This window comes from Aptenodytes patagonicus, chromosome 5, assembly GCF_965638725.1.
Source record: "Aptenodytes patagonicus chromosome 5, bAptPat1.pri.cur, whole genome shotgun sequence".
In the NCBI taxonomy this organism is placed as follows: domain Eukaryota; kingdom Metazoa; phylum Chordata; class Aves; order Sphenisciformes; family Spheniscidae; genus Aptenodytes; species Aptenodytes patagonicus.
The window spans coordinates 60,114,795-60,137,447 of record NC_134953.1 but is presented as its reverse complement, the minus strand read 5'-3'; the positions used below and the strand labels follow the sequence as shown (position 1 = coordinate 60,137,447).

Genomic DNA, 22,653 nt, shown 5'->3' with positions numbered 1-22,653 from the left:
ATCTTTTGTTGCAGATAAATGTATTTTTGTAGTTACAGTCAATCTTTAGCAAAATAACTAAAAACTAAAAATATTAAACAGGATTAAAACTTATCATTAAGGTCACCGTTGAATTAAATCACAACTGAAGTAGCTGATCGTGACCTATCTTCCTTGGTTCCTCTTGCTGTTAAGACTTGCACTGCATTTTCCAACATTGCTCTGTGGGTATTTTCCTAGGTTTTACAGTCCCAGATGACTCATCCAACTTCAATCTTTTCTAATCGCTGTCACAGCATATTTAAAAATTTCTGTACAAACAAACTTAAACTACTGTGGCGGGTTTTTTTAATCCAAAAATTTAATTTAGTCCTTGTCAAGTCACACTGACGTTGCATAGCTTTGTTGCGTTGCCAGGCTGTGCTGCTGTGGCAAAGCAAGTGATCACATTAGGTTGGAACGCTCTTCCTGCCATCTCCTCTCCACTATCTCTTATCCCAGCTGCATAGTATAATTTCCTCCTCTTCACCTGCTCTTTCACAACCAGGCCTTCAGTCTTTTTTATTTTTATGGCTTGTTAGTGCAACTGTTTTGGGGTCTTTTTGAAGTTTTATGGTTTTTTGTCTACATTTCACAAATGGTGGCAATTCCCTTGGAGACCTTCCTTTAAGAATTTTTTTAGATCTTTGGGCTCATCAGTACAGGTTGTGTTTGCTGGTCAAAAAGTCTTTATTATTAAGTCCAAAAGGCTCCCCATTTTTTCATCCTGTCCCCCTCTAGATGTAGGAGGTTCAGGCTCTCATCACAGGTTCTTAAATTAAGAACGAATCACTATGCAAGAAATGTCTCATCACCTTGGCTTCTGAGAGGTGCTCCCTGTACTGCCTTTTACATTTACTTATCACTGGGAAAGTTGGCGCTTGGGTCCCTAAAAGCCTTTGTTAGATAACAAACTTTCAGTTTTTTGATAATAGTCTGATGCCATTCTCTTTAATTAGACTCAGTGCAGAAAGATTCCAAGATAATGACTGCCAGTCGCTTTGTGGGAACATCATTATTTAAAGATGAAACACTGTCAGATCAAGTTACACTGTATTACTGTCAAAGGAGGCAGAATTTAAATGTTCACAATATTAATTTGTTCATGTTGAGACCAAGCAGAAAAGCAATGGATCGTGGAGTTCCCCAATATTCTTTGTTCAGTCTCAGACGCCCTTTGCTCTTCCATCAAATGAATGAGCAGCTTTCAAATACACATGTAGGGAATGGATTATAGATCCTAGCAGAGCAATGGGAGCAGGAGCAAACCAGAAAACCTGCTCCTACCAGGAAGAGTAGCTTAGAAAATAAATTTCTATCCCAATTGTGAGATTTTTTTCCAAAAATGCATTGTAAAATGGGTCATTAAAACATCGTCTGTCACAGCATCTGGGAATCCTATTTTGTGTGTGCACGTTGTGCGTCCTTACAGATCACACTGACAACTTGATGAGCACGTTAATGCCAGGTGATAGCCACAGTGCAGCAGGCCAGAAGTGCAAGCAACATGCATTTAGAGCTATTTCAAATTTCCTTGAGACTTTGCAGAATGGAAATCGGTATTTTCTAATGTTCTTATACTGTTAACATGTCCTAGCTTCCTGGAGAACTGTTAGGCAAGGCTCAGCAGAGCAGGAGCAAGGCTGCTTTCCTCTCGAGAGGTGCAGCGTGCGTCAGCCTGGTGGCTGTGATAACTGAGCCTTATCTCCAGGCTGCTCGGTGCCATCAACACCAAATGGGCTGGGAAGCTCTGAAGCCTGCAGTATTTTGGCCTTAGATGACTTAAACTGCATGGTACAATATAATATACTGCAATATTATATAGTAGAGTATTTTAATGGGATTTTTCTCAGTTATCTTTTCAACAGCTTAAAAATGGGGTCTACAGCAGCTGTCTTTTGAGGCTGCCCCACATTTTAAGGATATAATTAGTTCAAAATGCCTTCAGTTGGGCCTTTTGTGGGCCCGAACACCAACCATGATATGATATATTTTTGCACATAACTATTTGTATCTTCATAGAGGATTTTATCAAAAGAAAAATGTCTATGCTATTTGACTGTATTTAATCAACTAGTGGCAGTATGATGCTCCAACAGGTAACCCATTTTGCGTGTCTCCTATCTAGAGGAAACAACCAGTTTTTCAGTCCTGGGGCAGCAGGGAAGAAACACATGGGCAGCTTTTGCCAGTCCTTTCCTCCAAAGCCTGTAAGACTGCAGGATGGTCCACTGGTGCGGAGGCGCTCAGACTTCAGCATCAGTGCTCCACCGGAGTGACTGATTGCGAGATCACAGCACCCAGAGGAGGTCACTTCTGAGGAAACCCAAGTGCTTGGATGAGGGTTAATGCCTCATTTGAAAGGCAGATGAGTGGAAGTATTGTGTGCAGGGGAGGGCAGATTCCCTTATAATCAGCAATTATTAGCATCAGGATGCTCTGCTTACCACACTTTCACTAAATCTCCTTTTAGAAGTGTTAAAGATCTCAGATAAACATCTGTATGAATAGACTCATCATGTTCTTGTCATCTAATTAAAAAAGAAAAACATACAGTATCCCTTCCTCAGAGAACTTCTGTTCTGTAATGAAACTGCAGCTTTAGAATGAAGCTTTGGGCCTGAAATAAGGAAAAAATTGTTGGCAAGAACTCCATTTGTTCAAAATGTTGACGCGAGATGGTGCAAGCATTGGAGATGCTTCCTGATGTTACAGGCTGCAGTTACCTTGGTTTTCAGTCGGGGCTAAATGTCGCTTTTCCCTCTGCTGTTGTCTTTGGGTGTGACAATTCCTTGATTGTAGGAAGAAAAAATTAATGATAACTGTTTCTAAATGTCACCTGCTCACAGGAACAAAATGAAATGGTACTTGAAGTGGATTGTGGAGACTCTCATTATACCCTTCTTCCGGAATTAGTTAAAAATCACTAGCAGAAATTTTTACCTTCCGCTGTAGAAATGGTGATGTGAGGGGCAAGTGGGATATAAGGAAAGCGTTGGAGGAGAAGGAAAGTTTTCTTGTATGAGCTGAGAAGCTGCTGCAAGCGTTTGCATGGCATGAGAGGAGCAAAACAGAATGGGAGCCTGAGCTGAAGGGAGCAGTTAGAAGAGAAGAAACTCAGAGATCCTAAATGATAGCCTGAATCCTTCATGCACAAAAAGGGAAGAAAAGAGACAGTCTTCAAGTTAGGGTAAGAATACTGTCTGAGGAGAGTTTAACGCATGTTTGTTTTTCACTTGAGCTTGGATTAGCTATATTTGTGAGAGTATGAAAGCCTACACCTAACTGTTCATTTAGAGGAATGTGTGGCACCTTGTGCGTGCTTTCTCCCTCATGTACTTAAAAGTAATGTTGTAATATTTTGGCTCACAGTATTTTGGGGAGGAAGGGGAGAGATACAGCCATGGAGCTCTGTTTTTTTTCTTCCTTGTATATGACAAACTTGGGCTTGGGGTGGGAGCATTAATTGAAATGTGACAAAGAATAATAGAAATGCTGGGTTTTATTTTTCTCTGAAAATCATCGCTTCAGTTTTGGTAAATGACTTCCAAATGGTGTACATGAAGCAAAGTGTTACCCAAGGGACAGTGTGGCTGTCCAAGGGAGATTGTAGGAGATGCTGAGTTTCTGGCTCAGATGAGGAACCCATAGCAGCCCCATCCCACCACAGGGATGCTCCCTGCCCACAGGTTTGGAGATAACAGCATTTACAAAGATGTGAGCCCCAGCAGACTCAATCCTCTCCTCTCACCACCCAGCGGGACCGGTCATAACACCCCCCCTCCCCGCAACGGGAGGGGGACTGGTCATAACACTATCTCTGGCTATTCCATTTAGATTTGCCAGTTTTGAATACAACTGCCCTATTTTTCTTGTACATGCTGATCACTGAGAGAAGAATTGGAATGATTTTACGCAATTTAAGAAAGCATTACAGAAATTCTCTTCTCTCTATTTGTCAGTTTAAAGCTTATGAAAACAGACAAGTGCATCACTTTTGAGATAACATTTGAAGAACTGTCTGCCTCCTTGGAGCTGAATAGAGGGCTAGTGGGAAGATTAAAACAATAAGCTTATTATATTATTAGTAGTGGGAGAATTCTAAACCCCATTTGTTCAATTATGGTCCCTTCAATATGCTTATTTAGGTTCTTGTAAATTGTAATCAGTAAATTAGACATGCTGCCCTCACAGCTCTAGGGTTAGCTTTCAAGGGACTTCCTACGTTGGGTTTTTTTTTTTTAATGTTTTTAGTGAAATCAAGAAGGGAATTAGTTGTTTGATATGCAAGGTTGGCTCTGTGTAGTGGATGCTGGCTGCATTCTGATATCTATCATTATTAAATGAAAAACAGTGGTTGTGATGCTGCAGCACTGCTGTCTGAGAAGAGTCATCTCAGAAAAGGCTAAGACTGTAACCATGTTACGTGCTATGTGATAAAAATGGTAGCTAAAACCATTAAAATGAACACAGGCTGATAAATGAGACCATTGTAAAGTCTCCAAAAGCCAGCATATGTTGCTGATAGTTATGTGAGGTAACGCAAGAGGGATGTGAAATCCTCAGTATCACCTTCTATATACAAATATCATGTCATCTTTTTGTGGTGTTTTCCCCCCTTTCCTTTCTCTGTATTTTGCCTTGACAGTTTTAATATAGAGCATTTGGTACTAAAACCAATCACCTAGCTGAGTCATCCAGAGCTTTTTCTTTCCTTTTTTTACCTTTCTAGATGGACTCTAATTTGCATCACGCAGAGACACCATTTTCAAAAGAAACACCTCTTCCCTTTCAGCTCATTTAACTGGAGATTTCAGCAGGTTTGGAAAACAGGCTCCTCAGCCCTTTGCAAGTGCTTTATATATCTTTGTAATTTAAAGAGCTTTTTGCCTTCCTGAAAAGTGGTGTCTGTTTTTTCCGTGCAGATAAATTGTGTATTTGTTGCAATACTAGATCATGCAAACTCCAATATCCTGACCATATTGTCCCCATTTATTTCTTTTATCTCTCTGTTTAATATGATAGGAGTAGTGGCTGAAGCAGGGAAACATATGCAGCAGCATAATAGTATATTGTTTGAAAGCAGTTGTCTTCCATTTCCAGGGTTTCTCTTTGAAATGTAATTGTCTGCTACTATAACTGGGAAATATTATTGCGGGAGTGATCACTAAAGCATATACTTGTGCTTTTAGTTCACGTAACATCTGTATAGTATTTTTAAAAGAAACTGGATGCAACCTCAGCTAGTTAAATATCATTGGTGAGATATGTTTGCAGAAGTTGTGATAGGCATATTGCCACCGAATGTGGAAACAACTCCATGTAGTGCCAAAACAAGAAACGCCATGTCCCATGTGTAATGCAGCAACAACAGAATTACAATTGCCTTGTGTAAAGTATCTGGTAATGAAGGCAGATAATGGAATTCTTTGCAAAAGCAGATGCTAACTGGCTCCCCAATGCTAGGCAGAGAACTGAAAAGTGATACCAGCTGGAGGGGAGAAAAAACAGCTGAAAAAGGCATTAAAAAGAAGATGCCTTAGATGCACGTTTGTTTAAGCAGTAAATACTTGTTTAAAATAATCTTACGAGATTCTTATTAAGAGGCAAACTGAGAATACAATTACAATGTTATAGGAAGTCAGCTGGATGCCCAAAGGATATTTGTATGCAGATTGGATGAGTAACGCAAGGACACCGCTGGGAATAGCGCGTTATCATTTACACTCCAAGGCTGGCTGGTGAGGACAGCCCTTGGAAGTGTTTAATTGCAGGAGGTGGGGCTTGCAAGAGCCAGAACCTTCTGTTGTTCAGGGAGGAGACAGCATGCTCTGCTAAGGGAGGCTTGATTTTAAAAGCAGGGGTGTCTCTGCTTGTCCCTGCGTGCATGAACATGTACACACATGCTTGTGTCTTCTCCAGGAGCACTCGATAACGGTGCCCTCCTGCTGGGCTGGAAGCGGCGCTCGGCACGTAGCATTTTGGTTGTTTCCTCTGGAGTCTCCCACTATTTTACCACTCCAGTCACCTCAGCCATTTCAAATAGTTGCTTCATAAATGAATGTGATAATTTAATGAAGGGCTTAGTCCACACAGAGGTTTCCTTCTGTTTTAAATATGGATTTGTTCAAACAAAACATGCAGCAGGGAAAACACTTTAAGAGTTGTTTGGGGTTTTTTTAACAAATAAAGCAACTTGATGACTCCTGGAGTTGGTCTCCGTTTTTTGCCCAGATAAATTTTTCTTTACCCAAAGAATTGTTCCCACAGTGGGGGATTATTGGCGCAGCTGGAGTGCTGAGCTGGGAATCGGCTCACCGGGTTTCCAGTCCTGGCCCAATGCAGGCAGACCAGAAACTTTAGTGGGGCTCTGTCTCATCCCAGGCAATTGCCCTAACTACTAGTTTTTGGAGGACTAAAACTTACTTTTAGTTTCAGCCCAGCCTGGAACAGGAATATACGCATACTTCCGAACAGCTAACATTTTTCCCATGTGAGAAAACTCATTTTGGGCTGCTCCAGCAGGAGGAAACACTGCAGAGTTTACAGACTTACTGATACTGGTAGTCTCAGACTGCACTTGCCTGCAGATAGAGGCTGGAGCGATGTGTACATGTGCAGTGTCACAGAGCTGCTTCTGCATCAGGCTCATGTTGGGGAATTTCAAGGAGTTTTACTGACAAACAAGGAATGAATTTTGAAGCAGTCTCTGGAGATGTGCAGCTTCATCTGTACGACGTTTAAGCATGTGTGTTCTCCTTGCTCCTTCACCTCTTTTCTGTGCATCTGAGTCTGTGTTGCTAAAAACATGCTTTAGATGTGTGCTTTCCTCCTAGCAAATGAAAGTGAGATGTGTTGTCCATGTAAAACGAGCAATGGAAGGAACTGTGGCAGAGCAATGATCAGTCAACAGCATCCCTCCAGAGCACTGATTCTTTGCTTTATCCACAAAAGTGCAATCACTAAGAAATCCCTTTTCTGTTGATGACCTGTTCTTAATATTCTTACGGCTGGAATACGCTGCAGCTACTTGCTGCGCTGTAATGAGTTGTTTGTCTAATTGTGGTGGGCAGAAAATGTCTTAGTGCTCTTCAGGTCTGGACTTCGCTTAATGGGAAAAGAATGTTAAACCTCAGCGGTGTGAACAAAACGCATGTGGCTGCGTGTGTGCTTGCATCTGCTGTATTTTCAGAAGCACCGTTTTCAAGACCTTTCCTCGCTTGCTTTTTTTTTGGAGGAGATATCCTACATACTAAGCAGAAAAAAACCACTTTCCAAATTCAAGTAGCAAATCACATCTCTAATTACATTTTGACCCCATTAGTTAAGAAATATATTAAAGAACTGCGCAGCTACATGGATTACCATTTAATGCAGTTATATGAATTTTTGGCATATAATTGATAGTAACAAGTGAGGCTTCTAAATTTTTATGATATTCTGATTTTGTGCAGACCTCTGTAGGGCTTTACAGCTTTCCAGGGATAACATCTCACCCTTAATATACACCCCCAGAATTTTAGGCTCAGGCTCCAGGCCATCGGGGATTTTGAGCATGGCAGGAAAATGCCAGCCTGTAAATACAGCGACGGGAGAGCTGGTTCTTGTCTATGTTGCTCTGAGTAATGCTCTTGGGTGCATTGGGGACTGGAGATGGGAGACGGCTCCCCCTGTCCCAGCAGTCTCTGCTGAAGCATGAGGGACTGCTGCAGCTGGAACAATTGCTCAGGAAGGACCCTCAGCGAGGACAGCTGCTGGTGTGGACCGAAGTTTGGCTAAAACGCCCTGGCAGCCTGCACAGGGACTGTGGAAGGAACACCTCCACTTCATCGTCTTTCTTTTCAATGGTTTTTATTCACTTTTCACTTTTAGTTGCTTCCCTCTCACCTTCCCCAGCTCTTTCCCCTCTTCCCCCTCTTTCCCCTCTTAGGCTCTGCAGAGGGACCTGGACAGGCTGGATCGATGGGCCGAGGCCAACTGTATGAGATTCAACAAGGCCAAGTGCCGGGTCCTGCACTTGGGCCACAACAATCCCATGCAACGCTACAGGCTTGGGGAAGAGTGGCTGGAAAGCTGCCTGGTGGAAAAGGACCTGGGAGTGCTGGTTGACAGCCGGCTGAACATGAGCCGGCAGTGTGCCCAGGCGGCCAAGAAGGCCAATGGCATCCTGGCCTGTATCAGAAATAGTGTGGCCAGCAGAAGTAGGGAAGTGATCGTGCCCCTGTACTCGGCACTGGTGAGGCCGCACCTCGAATACTGTGTTCAGTTTTGGGCCCCTCACTACAAGAAGGACGTTGAGGTGCTGGAGCGTGTCCAGAGAAGGGCAACGAAGCTGGTGAAGGGTCTGGAGAACAAGTCTTATGAGGAGCGGCTGAGGGAACTGGGGTTGTTTAGCCTGGAGAAAAGGAGGCTGAGGGGAGACCTTATCGCTCTCTACAACTACCTGAAAGGAGGTTGTAGCAAGGTGGGTGTTGGTCTCTCTTCCCAAGTAGCAAGTGATAAGATGAGAGGAAATGGCCTCAAGTTGCGCCAGGGGAGGTTTAGATTGGACGTGAGGAAAAATTTCTTTACTGAAAGAGTGGTGAAACATTGGAACAGGCTGCCCAGGGAAGTGGTTGAGTCCCCATCCCTGGAGGTATTTAAAAGACGAGTAGATGAGGCGCTTAGGGACATGGTTTAGTGGGCCTGGTGGTGTTGGGTTGACAGTTGGACTCGATGATCTTGGAGGTCTTTTCCAACCTTAATGATTCTATGATTCTATGATTCCTTGTTGGCTTGCGAACATTCGCTACATGGGTTAAATCATATTCTTGAAATACACTTCCCCGGTAGAATGGTAATAGCTAATATTGATCTAGCTACTGCTGCTGACTCAGGGATATGGTTGAACATATAATATCTATTATTTCTCTTCTTAATGCATAATGCAGCAGTTTCTTTCATCTTGGGCTCTGTACTAAAGGTGACATGCAGCCACAGCAAAATACTTTGACTTGCTTTTTTCAATGTGTGGCCCAGCTGAAGCATTGGATGCAGGTGGTGGTATGAAGCTGGCTTTAAAATCTACAAAGGACAATCAGACAGAAAAAAAAATTGCCCTTGCTGGGATTGACCCTCACAAGCAATAGTTATAGGTGTTTGTATGCCAGTGGTGAAAAGACATTCAGATTAAACGGTCAGCATCCACAGACACGCAATGTGCTCCAAATAACTTCTTAAGTATATTGCGCTCTGTCACAGAAATGGTTGAAATGTAGATTAAAGACAAATAACTACCTTAATACCAAGTGAGGCTGCATTTAAAAATGTAATCATTCATATACATTATCACTGGCATCTGCTTTGACTAATCATCTGCACAGTAGCACATAATGTTAAGCAGAGCATGGTAAGCATATTCCTGAGTAACCAGAAAGAAACAAAAGTAAAAGATTCTACCTTGAGATGTAAGTTTGCAGCATGTTTGCAACGTAAGCATTTCAGTTTCCCACAATGGTTAATTAACCAGCTCTAACTTTATGAGAGTTTCCTGAAACTGATAGTTTTTGTAAGGTAAGATTGAGGTGCTTCTGGAATTCCCTTGTTTACCCTCCTTTCAAGAAATTTTTGGTTTAGAACTAGCCTGTTGTACAAATAATTAAAATAGTGCAGTTTTAATGTGAATAGTATTTGCAGCTGATGCTGCATTTTGCTGTGTAATACATGCACCACAAATGGTATTTTAGAGTCTGTGCTGGAAAGACCTCTGTTAACAAAGAGTAAATGCTGAGAAGCCATCAGCTTCTAGCATGTTTATATATGTTCTTGAACATCTGCATGTAAGTTATTTTATGTTATAACTCATTTTATGTTTCTTGATCTTTCTAGAAAAAATCAGGCAAAGATATGCAGATTTGCTGGGAGAGTTGCACATTATTGAGCTTGAGAAGGACAAAAATGGGCTTGGATTGAGTCTTGCTGGCAACAAGGACCGCTCTCGTATGAGCATCTTTGTAGTTGGTATCAATCCAGATGGACCTGCGGGACGAGATGGAAGGATGCATATTGGCGATGAACTTCTAGAGGTAAGTGTTTCCTTTAACTACTAAGCAGGGTTCGTATGGAGAGAAGGAGAGGCATATGCGAAGCTATCATTTGAACCTTAAATAAAGCCTGCAAATGGAATTAGGTGGCTGAGGCAAGGAGCTGTACTGATTTATGCCAACTGAGAACTTGGCCTTTGGCAGGTAAATGTTTTCAGTGAAACAAAAATCATTGGCCTGTGAAAACTAATGTCTTGTCCGTGAAGTCTGTGCTCTCAGCATGTTCACAAGCTATGCTTAGGGACGGACTGTTGAAAGGCCAGAAGGGGATTGTAAATCTATCCTTGTAGTGCGTATGTGGTTTCACAGGGAAATTCACACCTTACATTAAAAAAAAACCAAAACCCCCTCAAAGTTACCATACGTGTTTTTACAGATGACAGGGATATCCCCCATCCTGAAAATAAAATTTCATGCTGTAATCTGTTTTGATCTGTTGTAACTTAAAATACTTATTTTCTTTAGTCATGTCTGGCACAAGTTCACCCATGAGGCAAGAGAGCTCGTAGAGTACTTCGTCTTCACTTTTTCTCCTATCTCCTCGCTTCACCTTCAGATTGAAAACACAGATTTCCTACACTTCATCTGATTTTTGGCTGTTGCAAAATGACGCTTCGCTGCAGTACCTGCAGTGGTTCCCCACGTCATGATTGCTTCAGTGGTTTAAAAAATTCAGCCATCCCTAGGGATCTTTCCTTTAGAGAGAAGCTTTCACTGAAGAGCAGGTATATGCTGACCTACTGCTCTCTATGGGTGGTGACTTTTTGATCTTTTAGCAAGTCTCTGTGCCATCAGAGAACCACCTGTTTTCTCACGTTTCTTGACTTGAGAAAGAGCAATTTGCCTGGGGATACCTTGGGAGTACTCAGAATTGTCTAAACATTTGTCATTGTCTAACAGTTCTGTAATTATGGGTTTTCAATACGCATAGTACAAGAAAGACTTGTTTTGCTACAATAATAACACCACTATCTGAAGTTTATTATTTTCTTTTTAAGTGTGATAAATGGTATGAAGGTCTATACCATAGTGGAGTAGGGTAGGAAAATGACTTTCTCCTTCAAATTTATGTTCTTTCTGTCCCTGGCACCAAGTTCTAATGGTAAAAAAAATTAAAATTGTCAAATATTGGGTGTATACCAGTTGAAAGGACTCATGATACTGTTTTCCTCTGTGCATATCATAGACCAGGTTGTTCGTGCTAGAGGAAAGGTAGAGCCTTTTGTATCAATACTTTTCCACAAAGAAGGATCCACTGAAATTTTCTTACATCTCACGAGTTATTCCTTGCAGTGTTTGTTTGATCTAATGTTAAGTATTGCTAGCAGTACTTGAAAGATGCACCATCTGTGATTAATCACATATATCTCAAGGCTCGGGATTTACGTGCATAAGCCATGTTATAAGTAGCATTTTCCAAAGTGGTGGTGTTGCCCTAATTCCTCTCCCTGTCAAGTTGAAGATAAAATGATTCTTTCCTTCAGTGGAAGGAAAGTGATGTTCACCATCTCAAAAATGCCAAACTTCAAATAAACTGAAGTTCAAAGACACTTTAGTAACTACCTCTCTTGTTTACCTTTGCAATCAAATTAAAGGTGTGTCACTAGTGGGCAGAAGTGTGATTACTTATATGAAAGGATGTGGTGATCTCATTCTGGTCCCCAGTGACTATGTATCCAGTGTCAAAACATCCTGTATTGCAAAGGAATGGGTTGTGCATTAGTCACGTACAGACATCTCATGTTCACACCAGTGGTCAATTATTCACAGCTCTGATTTTTTGTCTTTTAAAAGCATTTCAGTGTTATGTGAATAGCATTGAAATGGAACTAATGGGCATTTACACTGGCAGGTTTTTTTTTCAATAACCGTTAGGTTCAATAACTAGGTTATTTCAGTAACCATTAGGAACCCTCATACCCGACAACTATACAGGTCACTGAGGTAGGAATATCACAGAATGGTTGGGCCTGGAAGGGACCTCCAGGGGTCATCGAGTCCAATCCCCTTGCTCAAGCAGGGCCACCTCAAGCCAGTTGCCCAGGACTGTGTCCAGACAGCTTTTGAATATCTCCAGTATGATTTCATGCTACTTCTGTGCCAGTGATGCAGAGGTCAAGGTGGTCAACTAGCTTTACTTGCGGTGTCTTTTACAACAAAATATGTTAAAGAGCACTAACAGCAAACTCAAGTGTTCAGAAGTTAGGAAATGACAGAATCCAGATTGTTTGGTTTTCTCCAGTTAAAGACATAAAATTAAAGACTGTGAGTATGGTGGTTGGTCGCAGAAGCGTTTGTGTCTCCCATGGTTTCCTTGCCTCATTCAGAGACCTGAATGGACAGTCTTTACTGATGAAGCAACTTAACTTCTCTTCCTTTGGGTAGCGCTTCACTGTGTGTAGGTATTTAATTTCTCTGTCTGCAGACTGAGCTGCTGGCTATTGCCCACTGCTCAAATATTTAGTTATTCCATAGAAAAAAAGCTACTTGACTTTGCAACCACTTCATCCATAAGCATTTGAGGCCATTTTCCCTGGTATTCTCATCTGTTCATCAGCAAATAGACATACCACCCTCAACCATCGTCTGACTGTATGTTTTAAGTATATTTGCATCTGCATCTTTCATTACACATCAGGTTTGAATACTAGAGCGTATCGGCAAGAGAAGGGATTCATATCTTAGGAAGCCTCTAGCATTTCTGCACTGTCCTGGCATGCTCCAGTGAATCCTGTTGGTTAGTGTTGCTCCATTAAAACAGAGAATGCTACTTCAGTGTGTGCAGATTATTCCCCATAGCTGTTGATGGAGGTAAGTTAATGAGATGGAGATATAAATAGATAGATAGGTAGATAGATAGATAGACAGACAGACAGACAGACATTACCTCTTCATTTTTCTTTTGAACTGGAGTTTGATTGGATTCAACTGAAGGGTGTGGGATGCTGCCAGACTGCCTCAGCTCCTTATCCAAAAGGAGTCTTTTGTCACTGACAAAAGACTGAATTAATCTCACTCTTAGCTTCTGCAAACAACAGTAGTCTTTTGGGGGCATGATCCTGGCTCACTTTCAAAGTCAGTCCAGCCTATACATTGAGTAAAATGCAGGTCACATTAAAAAATTGTCTGTAATCATTATTTTTTTTTAATACATCTTCTGTGATGTATTTTGGATGGGTATGTTGCTGGAGAAAACAGCTTTTTGAGGGAGAAGGTCCTTTCATCCTACTTTCATACATGGAGGAAGATTACTTGGGTCAGAATTTGGCCCCTGTGCAAAAGAATGTATTTTTAACATGACACAAGTTCTGCTTTTCCGTTCTTTTTCCAAGCAAAGAAACCATCTGTGGTGCTCCTGCCTTGCAGTCTTGCTGTTTTAATGCAGGTGTCTGCGCTGCTTCGTATCTTATTAGTTTGGGCTTAGTCCTGTGGCTGATTGTGCCCAGCATGGCCCGCAGTGCGTTCATGTGGTGCTGTACCTGTGCTGTTAAGCCCTGCTGCTCATGAACTCTGCATGGGTCTGTCCTGTTGGTAGGTTTTATTCATGCTGAATAATCCACCCTGTTGTTATTATTATTATCATCTCTCCATAAGAGAGTCAACTGCATTCTATTAATAAACCAAGCTGTTCAGAGCCCTGTTATGCTAAATTACTGATGTTGGGATTCTCTGCCATATTCCTGTCCCTGCTTATCTTACTGAAAATGGGGCAGGAGGTGGAAGGAAACTGCTCGTTTGGATGTTTTGCTCTAGGAGGCCACAGCACTTCTTAAAAGAGTGAAAGCTAGTCTTCATAGTCAAGAATAGCTGTACAAGTTTGCCTGTTGTCCTTTCTGGATTGTTGCATGAGAGGCAATTATTTTTTCTTTTTTAATGCCATTTGTGTCATAGCTCAAGGCCAGAGGGCTTTTGTGCTAAATGTATTTTTATTGCTGTATTTTTATTTCTGTTTTATTTTAAGATTCTTAGATAAATATAATTTATACTGTAATAATATAATAGATACATCAGTCTTTTGCCCAAGTAAGTGAACTACCCAGCCAAATTCACAATGCCACTTCTGTTTTATAATGTGGGGGATTGGTGTTTTATTCTCACTTTATTTGTTGTAGGATTGTTATGTTTTTCCTGTGTCAAGACAGTTACTTTGGATTAGGCAAGCACTATCCCTCAAGAGGGACAGTAACTTGAATGTAGAAAGACAGTGAGGTTTTCACATGAGAACAGTCATCTTGAATGATTAACTCTAGTGGTGATTTTTTTTTAATTCCTGTTTAAACACAATAGTCATAGCTTCTGTTCTTCTCAGATTCATTTACTGAAGGTAACGTTGAGGGATAGTGTCCTTTTGGAGGATACAAATACTTTTTTCACATGCTTTATATACAGGTTACCAATTAAGGTTAGTGTTGGGTGGTGATTTTTAAAGCTGCAAATAAGGTAAAGCTGTAATCGGAAGGCTGGTTGTGCATGAAGGCACAGGCAATCTGTGGTTTTCTGTCATCCTGTCTCTCTTTCCACATTCTCTAGGTGGGGAACCGCAGGGGTCAGCTGCCTGCCGAGCCAACGGCAAAGCTGAGCTGCAACGCAGGGCAGGAGATTTTCTGTCTTTATGGAGTTTGTGCTCTGTTGATCACTTTAGATGATGCACGTGTTTGAACATGTGCTGGGCAAGAAATTTGGTGAGGAAAGAAGAATTCATATTCTAATTAATTATTTTTTCTTTCCAGTGTTTTCCTCATGCTTTATTATTTGGGGGTTTGGTGTATTTTATGGGGTTTCAGTCTATATAATTTGACTGATCAAAAAGGTTTTGAAACTTTTCCCATTGTTTCAGAGAGTCTGGTTGTATCTCAAAATGCTACAATTCCTGTGGTTAGAAGGAACCTAATGCATTGGTACAAAGAAATAATTATTATAGAAAGCTATGCGAGTTCTTTTACTAGCTTTGGGGTATCATTTAACTTGATTTTCATAAAAATCAGATGATACTAATTTTATGGATTTCCATTACTGCCACATAGTAAAAACAGTGCTCCTTTTTTTTAAAAAAAATCCATATCTAATGTTTCTCTTCTGCAAATTAAAGTTTGAGAAGCAAACAATCCTTTAAATTTTTTTCTCTGAATTTAAGAGTTCAGATTTCGGTGAGTTTGTACTTTCTGCTACTTTAGCGTATGAAACTGTAAAACAAAACTTTTGTAAGTGAAGGCAACAGTACATTTGGGATATGTGATAAAATCTGCCATAAAGCAGTGTAGGGTTATATTAAAGATTGAACTTACGTGTGCTGACCTGACCTCATACCTGTAGCATGTTTTTATCTTTCTCTGTTCTTTGCTGTCTTTCCAAGAAGCTATGTAAAGAGACATTTAAAGAAGAGTTGAGGTTGATTTAGATCAGTGTATTTCTTTTGATTAGTCAAAGCTTTGTTTTTCTTTTCGAATCGCTAATGAAAAAAGTAAAGCACAGATTTATAGGTTTTGACTCCCAGAGTACTATTTGGTTAATCTGACGTGTTACTTTATTTAATTTGAAAGATTTAAAATGGTGTTGCTTATGAAATCCTAGATGTTCTCTTTTCTGTGTTAAATAACACAAGTAGGCTTTTGTGCTTTGCTCATCACTGTGGAATATGAAGCTAACGGAACGTTAATTTACTTTGCAAAAGAAAGTGACTTTTTAAAAAAAAAAAAAAAAATTAATACTGGCTGTAATAACTATGTGGGACAGTCCAAAACCTTGTGGAGATATATGACTTTGATTATCCTTTCATTCTGGTGTAATTAAATAATTATAACTTAACAGACCCAGCTCACAGCTAATTAAATTTTGGACTATTTGATACATCTAGTGAATAGGATTAATTTAGCCAGAGTAAAGACTATAAATTTTAATCTAAGAAGTCTGCTGTTCAGAAAAGCTGATGGTAATTTAACTAAATCCAAACAATTTGTAAAGCATACAGTATTCCCAGTGAATAATTTATTTTTGAACTTGGAGAAATTAAGTCAACAAACTTGCTGAAAGTTTCAAGTCCAGCTTGAAGCCACAATGCAACTGAGCATTCATTTTTGCCACCAGATTTTTAAATTTATCTTTGATTAACAAAGCATGGCCTAGGATGTTGCTTCTCGCCCTATCTTGGCAACCATGGCAGTTGCAGACAGCACCATATTAAACCCTTACGAATGTTGACGTGATGCTGTTTCCTCAGTGCTGATTGTTTCATGCCAGCTCAGACTCTCATAGACCTTTCTTGGTTCTCTCTTTGTACGGTAAGCAACTTGGTAGGTAAATGGTTTGCACTTCAATCTTCATGAATAATCAAGCGTTAGGGGTTTTATTCTTGTCCTTGGATTGTCCTTATTTGACTGATGAACTTGCATGTTGTTTTGACCCATTGAAAATAAGATGGGAATATTGTGAAGTTGCCAGTATGACCAAATAGGCTGTATGACACAAGACTGTAAGACTTGACCAGTTATTTCTTGTTTGAATCATAGAATCAGAGAATGGTTTGGGTTGGAAGGGACCTTAAAGATCATCTGGTTCCAACCCCCCACCTTCCACTAGACCAGGTTGCTCAAAGCCCCATCCACCCTGGCCTTGAATGGGGCATCCACAACTTCCCTGGGCAACCTGTTCCAGTGCCTCACCACCCTCATAGTGAAGAATTTCTTCCTTATATCTAATCTAAATTCACCCTCTTTCAGTTTAAAACCATTACCCCTTGTCCTACCACTACATGCCCTTGTAAAAAGTCCCTCTCCAGCTTTCTTGTAGGCCCCTTCAGGTACTGGAAGGCTGCTATAAGGTCCCCCTGGAGCCCTCTCTTCTCTAGGCTGAACAACCCCAACTCTCTCAGCCTGTCTTCATAGGAGAGGTGCTCCAGCCCTCTGATCATCTTCATGGCCCTCCTCTGGACTTGCTCGAACAGGCCCATGTCCTTCTGATGTTGGGGGCCCCAGAGCTGAACGCAGTACTCCAGGTGGGGTCTCACAAGAGCGGAGTAGAGGGTGAGAATCACCTCCCTTGACCTGCTGGTCATGCTTCTTTTGATGCAGCCCAGGATACGGTTGGCTTTCTGGGCTGCAAGCAGACATTGCCAGGTCATGTTGAGGTTCTCATCAACCAACACTCCCAAGTCCTTCTCTTCAGGGCTGCTCTCAATCCATTCTCTGCCCAGCTTGTATTTGTGCTTGGGATTGCCCCGACCCATGTGCGGGACCTTGCACTTGGCCTTGTTGAACTTCATGAGGTTCACATGGGCCCACCTCTCAAGCCTGTCAAGGTCCCTCTGGATGGCATCCCTTCCCTCCAGTGTGTCGACCACACTACACAGCTTGGTGTCGTCGGCAAACTTGCTGAGGGTGCACTCAATCCCACTGTCCATGTCGCCAACAAAGATGTTAAACAGCACCAGTCCCAATACCAACTCATGAGGAACACCACTCGTCACTAGTCTCCACTTGGATATCGAGCCATTGACTGCAACTTTTTGAGTTATCCGTTATCATTATTATGTTTTAAACAGCATTGGTATATCAAATGTGAATGTAAATATTTTGTTGTGAATGTAAATATTTTGTTGTAAATGAAGAGTGGAAGGAAAAAATTGCAGTATTGAAATGAAGCTGGCTGCTCACTTTGGAAGGGTGTATGAACGCTCCAGCTCCAGAGAGGTGCATTAATCTAATCAAGATGCTTGGAGTGGGAATTTTGACAGAGTTAAATAGCGGATTATTCTGCATGCTTGGAAGCCTCTGATACTTGCTTAGACAGCAAGACACAGGACGAGCTGAACAGTGAACCTGAACTAACATCATGACTTCAAATACTATTCATTTCAATTTCTTTTTCTTCATCTTTAAAGTTTTGCCTTCTTTTTTGGACAAAATAAAAGATGTTAAATGTAGCTTTTGAATTAGTTTCCATGTTCATGTTCACAGGTATTCAGGTGTAGGTAAATAATTGTTCTTCCACAGAACGTTGTTATCTTGGTGCTTATTCCATTCTGAATTGTCAAAGTTGAAGGAAGACAGCTCTGGTAGTCCTGCTCCCTGCTGTCAGGGGAGGATGCTTTCCTTCACCACCTTGCTAAGTGTTCGCTTCAGCTTAGTTTTAAATCTGAAAATCATCAGGGTACAACTAAAAGACTGCTCAAAGGTTTTGTTAATCTCCTTGACATAGTCTTTTTTTTCCCCATCATACTCAGCTCAGCTTTTACTTTCTTTAAATTTTTTGTGTTATTCATATCTACCTTATGTTCTGCCTATGATCTTCATGACTGTAGTTTGTACAATGCCTGAGCTGAAAGGCGAGCATCCTCTTAGGATACCTCTGAGGTAGGAGGCATTAACGAAGGGGAGCTGAAGCCCAAGAAACTCAGGGCATTGCAGGCAGGCTGAGGTGGAGGAAGGTGTTAAACACAAGCCTTGCCTTTGAAATGAATGAAATGCTTTAAATATTCCATTTTTATGCTGCAGGTTATTTTTGTGGTATGATACTGAGTATGCTTTTGGGTGGCTTGGAAGTAACTACTATATTCATCTCAGAAATGCTGTTGTCCTTGTTGAAGTCCCACTTGCTGAGCATGGCACTGGGAAACAGTGAGCATCTTATTTTCCTCAAACTGGGAAAGGACTTCTAGTTCCTACAGAAAGGAAAGTCCTGAAGCACATACTGTATTAAAGCCAAGCTATTCCCCTCTGAAAACTGCAGCATTTGCTTGCATGCAGCTAAAGTGTCCAAAATAGTACTTGGTGTCTGTTGCTGTGCTTAGGTGTTTGATCCATCACAGGAAAAGTGATGTGGTATGTCCTTAAATTGTCCTTTGTCTCCATGGCTATCAGTTCTGTTTCCTTCAGCAGAACTGAGGAGTCAGCACAATCTTAACAGCAAGTTTTCCTAAACTGCCAGTTTGCCTGTAGGTAAGGTATAGGAATGTCTGTCTCAAAATCTGTGCTATTGTCATATCTATATGACTCTTCTCAGATGAAGTTGTTTTCCAAAAATCTGGGAACAATACTTAAAATCCATTCTATGGATCTGTGAAAAAGAGTAAAAGATTTCTCTCATTTGTGGCTTACTAATAAGACTAAATTAGCTCTGCATTGGTTTCTGTTTTATATTGGTCTAGAATAAAACTTGGAATGTTTTGCTATTAATATAGTATTTTTTCTTTGACAAATTGGAGTCTAAGATACTGAAAATGTAATATTTTAAAATCTGTTCTAAGGCTGCAATTCTGTGGTCCATTATGGAATCAGTATGAGAAAGAGGATGTTCTTAACATCAAATTAGGATTTATCCTTTCAAAAGGAATGATAAGAAAGCTGATGAGAAATGGTTAAAGTGTTGCTGCTGAGTTGCAGACTGTCCCCCATCCTCTCCAGTAGTTGGCTGAGGGAAAGGGCAACAGCCTTGGGCAGTCCAAGGCCAAGCTGAGCAGTGCCCGTCTCCTCCTATGTGCTTATCATATGATGTCTTTCTGCAGCACAGCTGTGCCTGAAGGAGGCTCTTAGTGCCTCAGCTCTGGTATTTCTGTCTCTACAACACTGTACAGACAGGTATATCTATCAGTGCAACGTTGGTATTCCTGTCTGTAAGAACCTTAAAAGTTACATGATTTATATTTTGCGGACCGCATTTTCTTTGAGTCTTATCTTTTTATCCCACAGTAAATTTGGAAGTCTTGGTGGTATAAATTAAAGCAATGCATACTTCCTCACTTAGATGAAAATCTTCATTTTCTTCTAACAGATAAACAATCAGATATTGTATGGAAGAAGTCACCAGAATGCTTCTGCAATCATTAAGACTGCCCCATCAAAGGTCAAGCTAGTTTTCATACGGTAAGAACAGTTCTCATCAAAACATTTGTTTGCACTTTAGCCTATTACATTACATATTTACATATTTAGCCGGTTTTGAAAATGCTGAACTCGCTCAGTTCTCTTTGAAGTGAAATAAACCTTTTCCTTGACTGTTTATCTCAGGGCTGTTGAAGAGTTCTCCTTAATAATGTAAAAAAATAAGATCTAAAGTAATTTAATGCCTATTTTAGGGGTGTCTGCTGAAGACTTGAGCTGTCCCTCTTGGGTTTGAGAGCACCCTGGTAAGAACTTCTTCCCCTAGAACTTACTAAAGTGCTTTAGGTTGGTTCTGCCAGCACAAAGATGGGGTGGGCAGCTTGCTTCACCCATACTGCCAGAAGGGAGTGAAAATGTTGCAGAGGCTTGGGGCTGGAGAGCGAGCTGCTGTGAGGGGAGCAAGCAAGTGTGGATGGAGTACATGGAGCATGGGCTCTGTGTGTGTGTGTGAAGGATAGCTTTGTATGGGTGTCAAAAGAGGATTTAAAAGGTGAGCTAGGGCTTATTTGTACAGGTGGGGAACCTGACTTTGACAAGGAGCACTGGGGTGGCTTCTGTAGGAGGGAATATGCTAAAACAACCTTTCATCTGCATAAGAATTACATGTGGGCATCTTTTCTTTTACTCCAAGCACGAAAATTTTTCCTCTTTATATGTGAATTAAGGACACCTCCATGCATTCACTCTGTAGTTCAGGAATTGGTACTCTTATGACCCTGGGTGGGAGGTCTGGGAAGAAGCTGCCTCTTTCCCAGAACTCATATATGCTTTAATATATTGGAATTTCATAAATGCATCTATTCCAGCTGTGACTTTCATTGGGCACTTATCCCTATGCCATTTTGTAATGTGGTCTTTCCACCAACATATACATCATACTTGATACTGTTTTATATTCTTCACTCATACACAGCTTACCTGTGAACAATGTAATAATCTGTGGGTGAATGCATATAAATGCGTACATTTACTCACATGGCTCTGCCTGGTACAGCATACACAGAAATGATGGAAGAGCAGCATTAGCGCAGTGAAGAATGAGTTGCTATACTTGGCAGCACAGAGGATCTGGAGGAGATTAATGATCTTGCCTGCAGCTCCTGTGTTACTTTCCCCAGCTATTGAAAATTAAACGTCATGTACAACAACTCACTCACCATTACTTAATTGCGTGTGGAAAATGTGTCTGGTTGGAAGCTCCAGAGGCAGAACCACAACTTAGGAAACCAAAACCCAGGGCTGGGTTAGTGCTGTCGTGCAGCATGGAGAGCATGGGCTTCTTGCAACCCACCCTGCTGCACTGAGCACTGCGGCTGGCTGCAGAGCACTTTGCTCCACAGAGCTGCAACAAAGGGTGCGTTAGCTCAAGTCGCCCATGGATTGGAAATCCTTGGTGCATATTTTGTATCGTGTTGAAGACATAAAGGCCATGTAAGTTCTTAGCCATAATTCCCCTTTTCAGATTGTCTGTGTAGAAGTGGATTTCAAGGCAAAAAGTTGTCTTAATGATCATAATTAGTAGATATTGGAAATACCATCAGATAAATCTTGTCTTTAGAGCTTTAAAAAAAAAGTTTCCATTTTTAAATGCTGCTGCTGAGGTTGTAAACTTATGTCTTCACACTTCCCAAGAGCACACATCTTGTCATTGCTCTCGTCCTTGCATTAGAGTGCTCTGACAACTGATGGGTCTGTTCGCTTGACCTGAGCAGCCATTCGAACAGCAATGAAAAGAAATTCTCCCACTGAGAGAATGTCGTTAGTAACTAGAGCACTGGCTCTAATGCAGAGAGAAAACTGTCACCTTTTTTTTGATATATGGTCAACTTCTCATAGTAAGAGGGGTGTTTCAAAATTTTAGCAAAGCCAGATCACGCTGTCTCTCTTAAAGGTGAATTTTAAGGAGAAACAAGAATAATTTTCTTTTCTCATGCAAAAAATATTCCATGAGCCCATTCTATCTTGGTGCTTCCAGTTCCCATACCTTAGACCACAAAACTAATGGATTTGATTGACTGAAAACACAAACCAAAAGACTGCCAGCACAGAAGTCTTGTCTGTGGTGAAGTTTGGTAGGAAAAGTTTTTGCTTGCTTTATCAACTTATTTCAAAATTATAATATAAAATGGAGGTATTGAAATGCCACTGCTTAATGCATTGTGGTGCCAGCTGTAATAAATAAGAGCAGCAACAGACGTCTTGAATCTCCATCTCTCGTACGTGCATGTGCAATAGCTTTTCCAGCTAAGAACAAAGCGCTGAGTGTAGCAGACTCAGCTCTCCTGGTAGGTTTGCTGCTTGGCTGATTTCAGATGTGTTCCTCTGAGCTCTAATGATGTGGAAAGAGCAGGATACCGTTACATTTGTTATGCTTTGAAAACGAGGAGGAGCCAGTTGCAACAGAAATACTACTTTCCTCCTCCTGAGCGCTGTTACCCATGCAACTTCTTTTAAAGGTAGAAGGCCCGTAGTATAACATAGCCAAAACACATCCTGGAGCACACAGTAAGAAGAGGCCACAGCTCACCATAGAAGAATAATGTGTACTGCAGGAGTTATGAGAAAAATGGGTTTGGTCTTCATGTGCATGAAGATATTAATATTCTAATTTCACCAGTGAAAGGCCTGAGTAGGTTATAGTTTTCCAGAAACACGTCATTCTACAACCTAAAACGTTC

General features: G+C 41.0%; 1 protein-coding gene across 7 annotated transcripts in view; it reads left to right on the top strand.

Moving 5' to 3' along the window:
• Positions 1-22,653, top strand: part of PATJ (PATJ crumbs cell polarity complex component) — a 162,947-nt gene that overhangs the window by 88,821 nt on the left and 51,473 nt on the right. For all 7 annotated transcript variants that reach the window (XM_076340044.1, XM_076340045.1, XM_076340041.1 and 4 more), the window contains exons 29-30: positions 9,886-10,082; positions 19,866-19,957. In XM_076340044.1, coding sequence (XP_076196159.1) covers positions 9,886-10,082; positions 19,866-19,957 — 289 coding nt within the window. The remainder of the gene's footprint in view (positions 1-9,885; positions 10,083-19,865; positions 19,958-22,653) is intronic.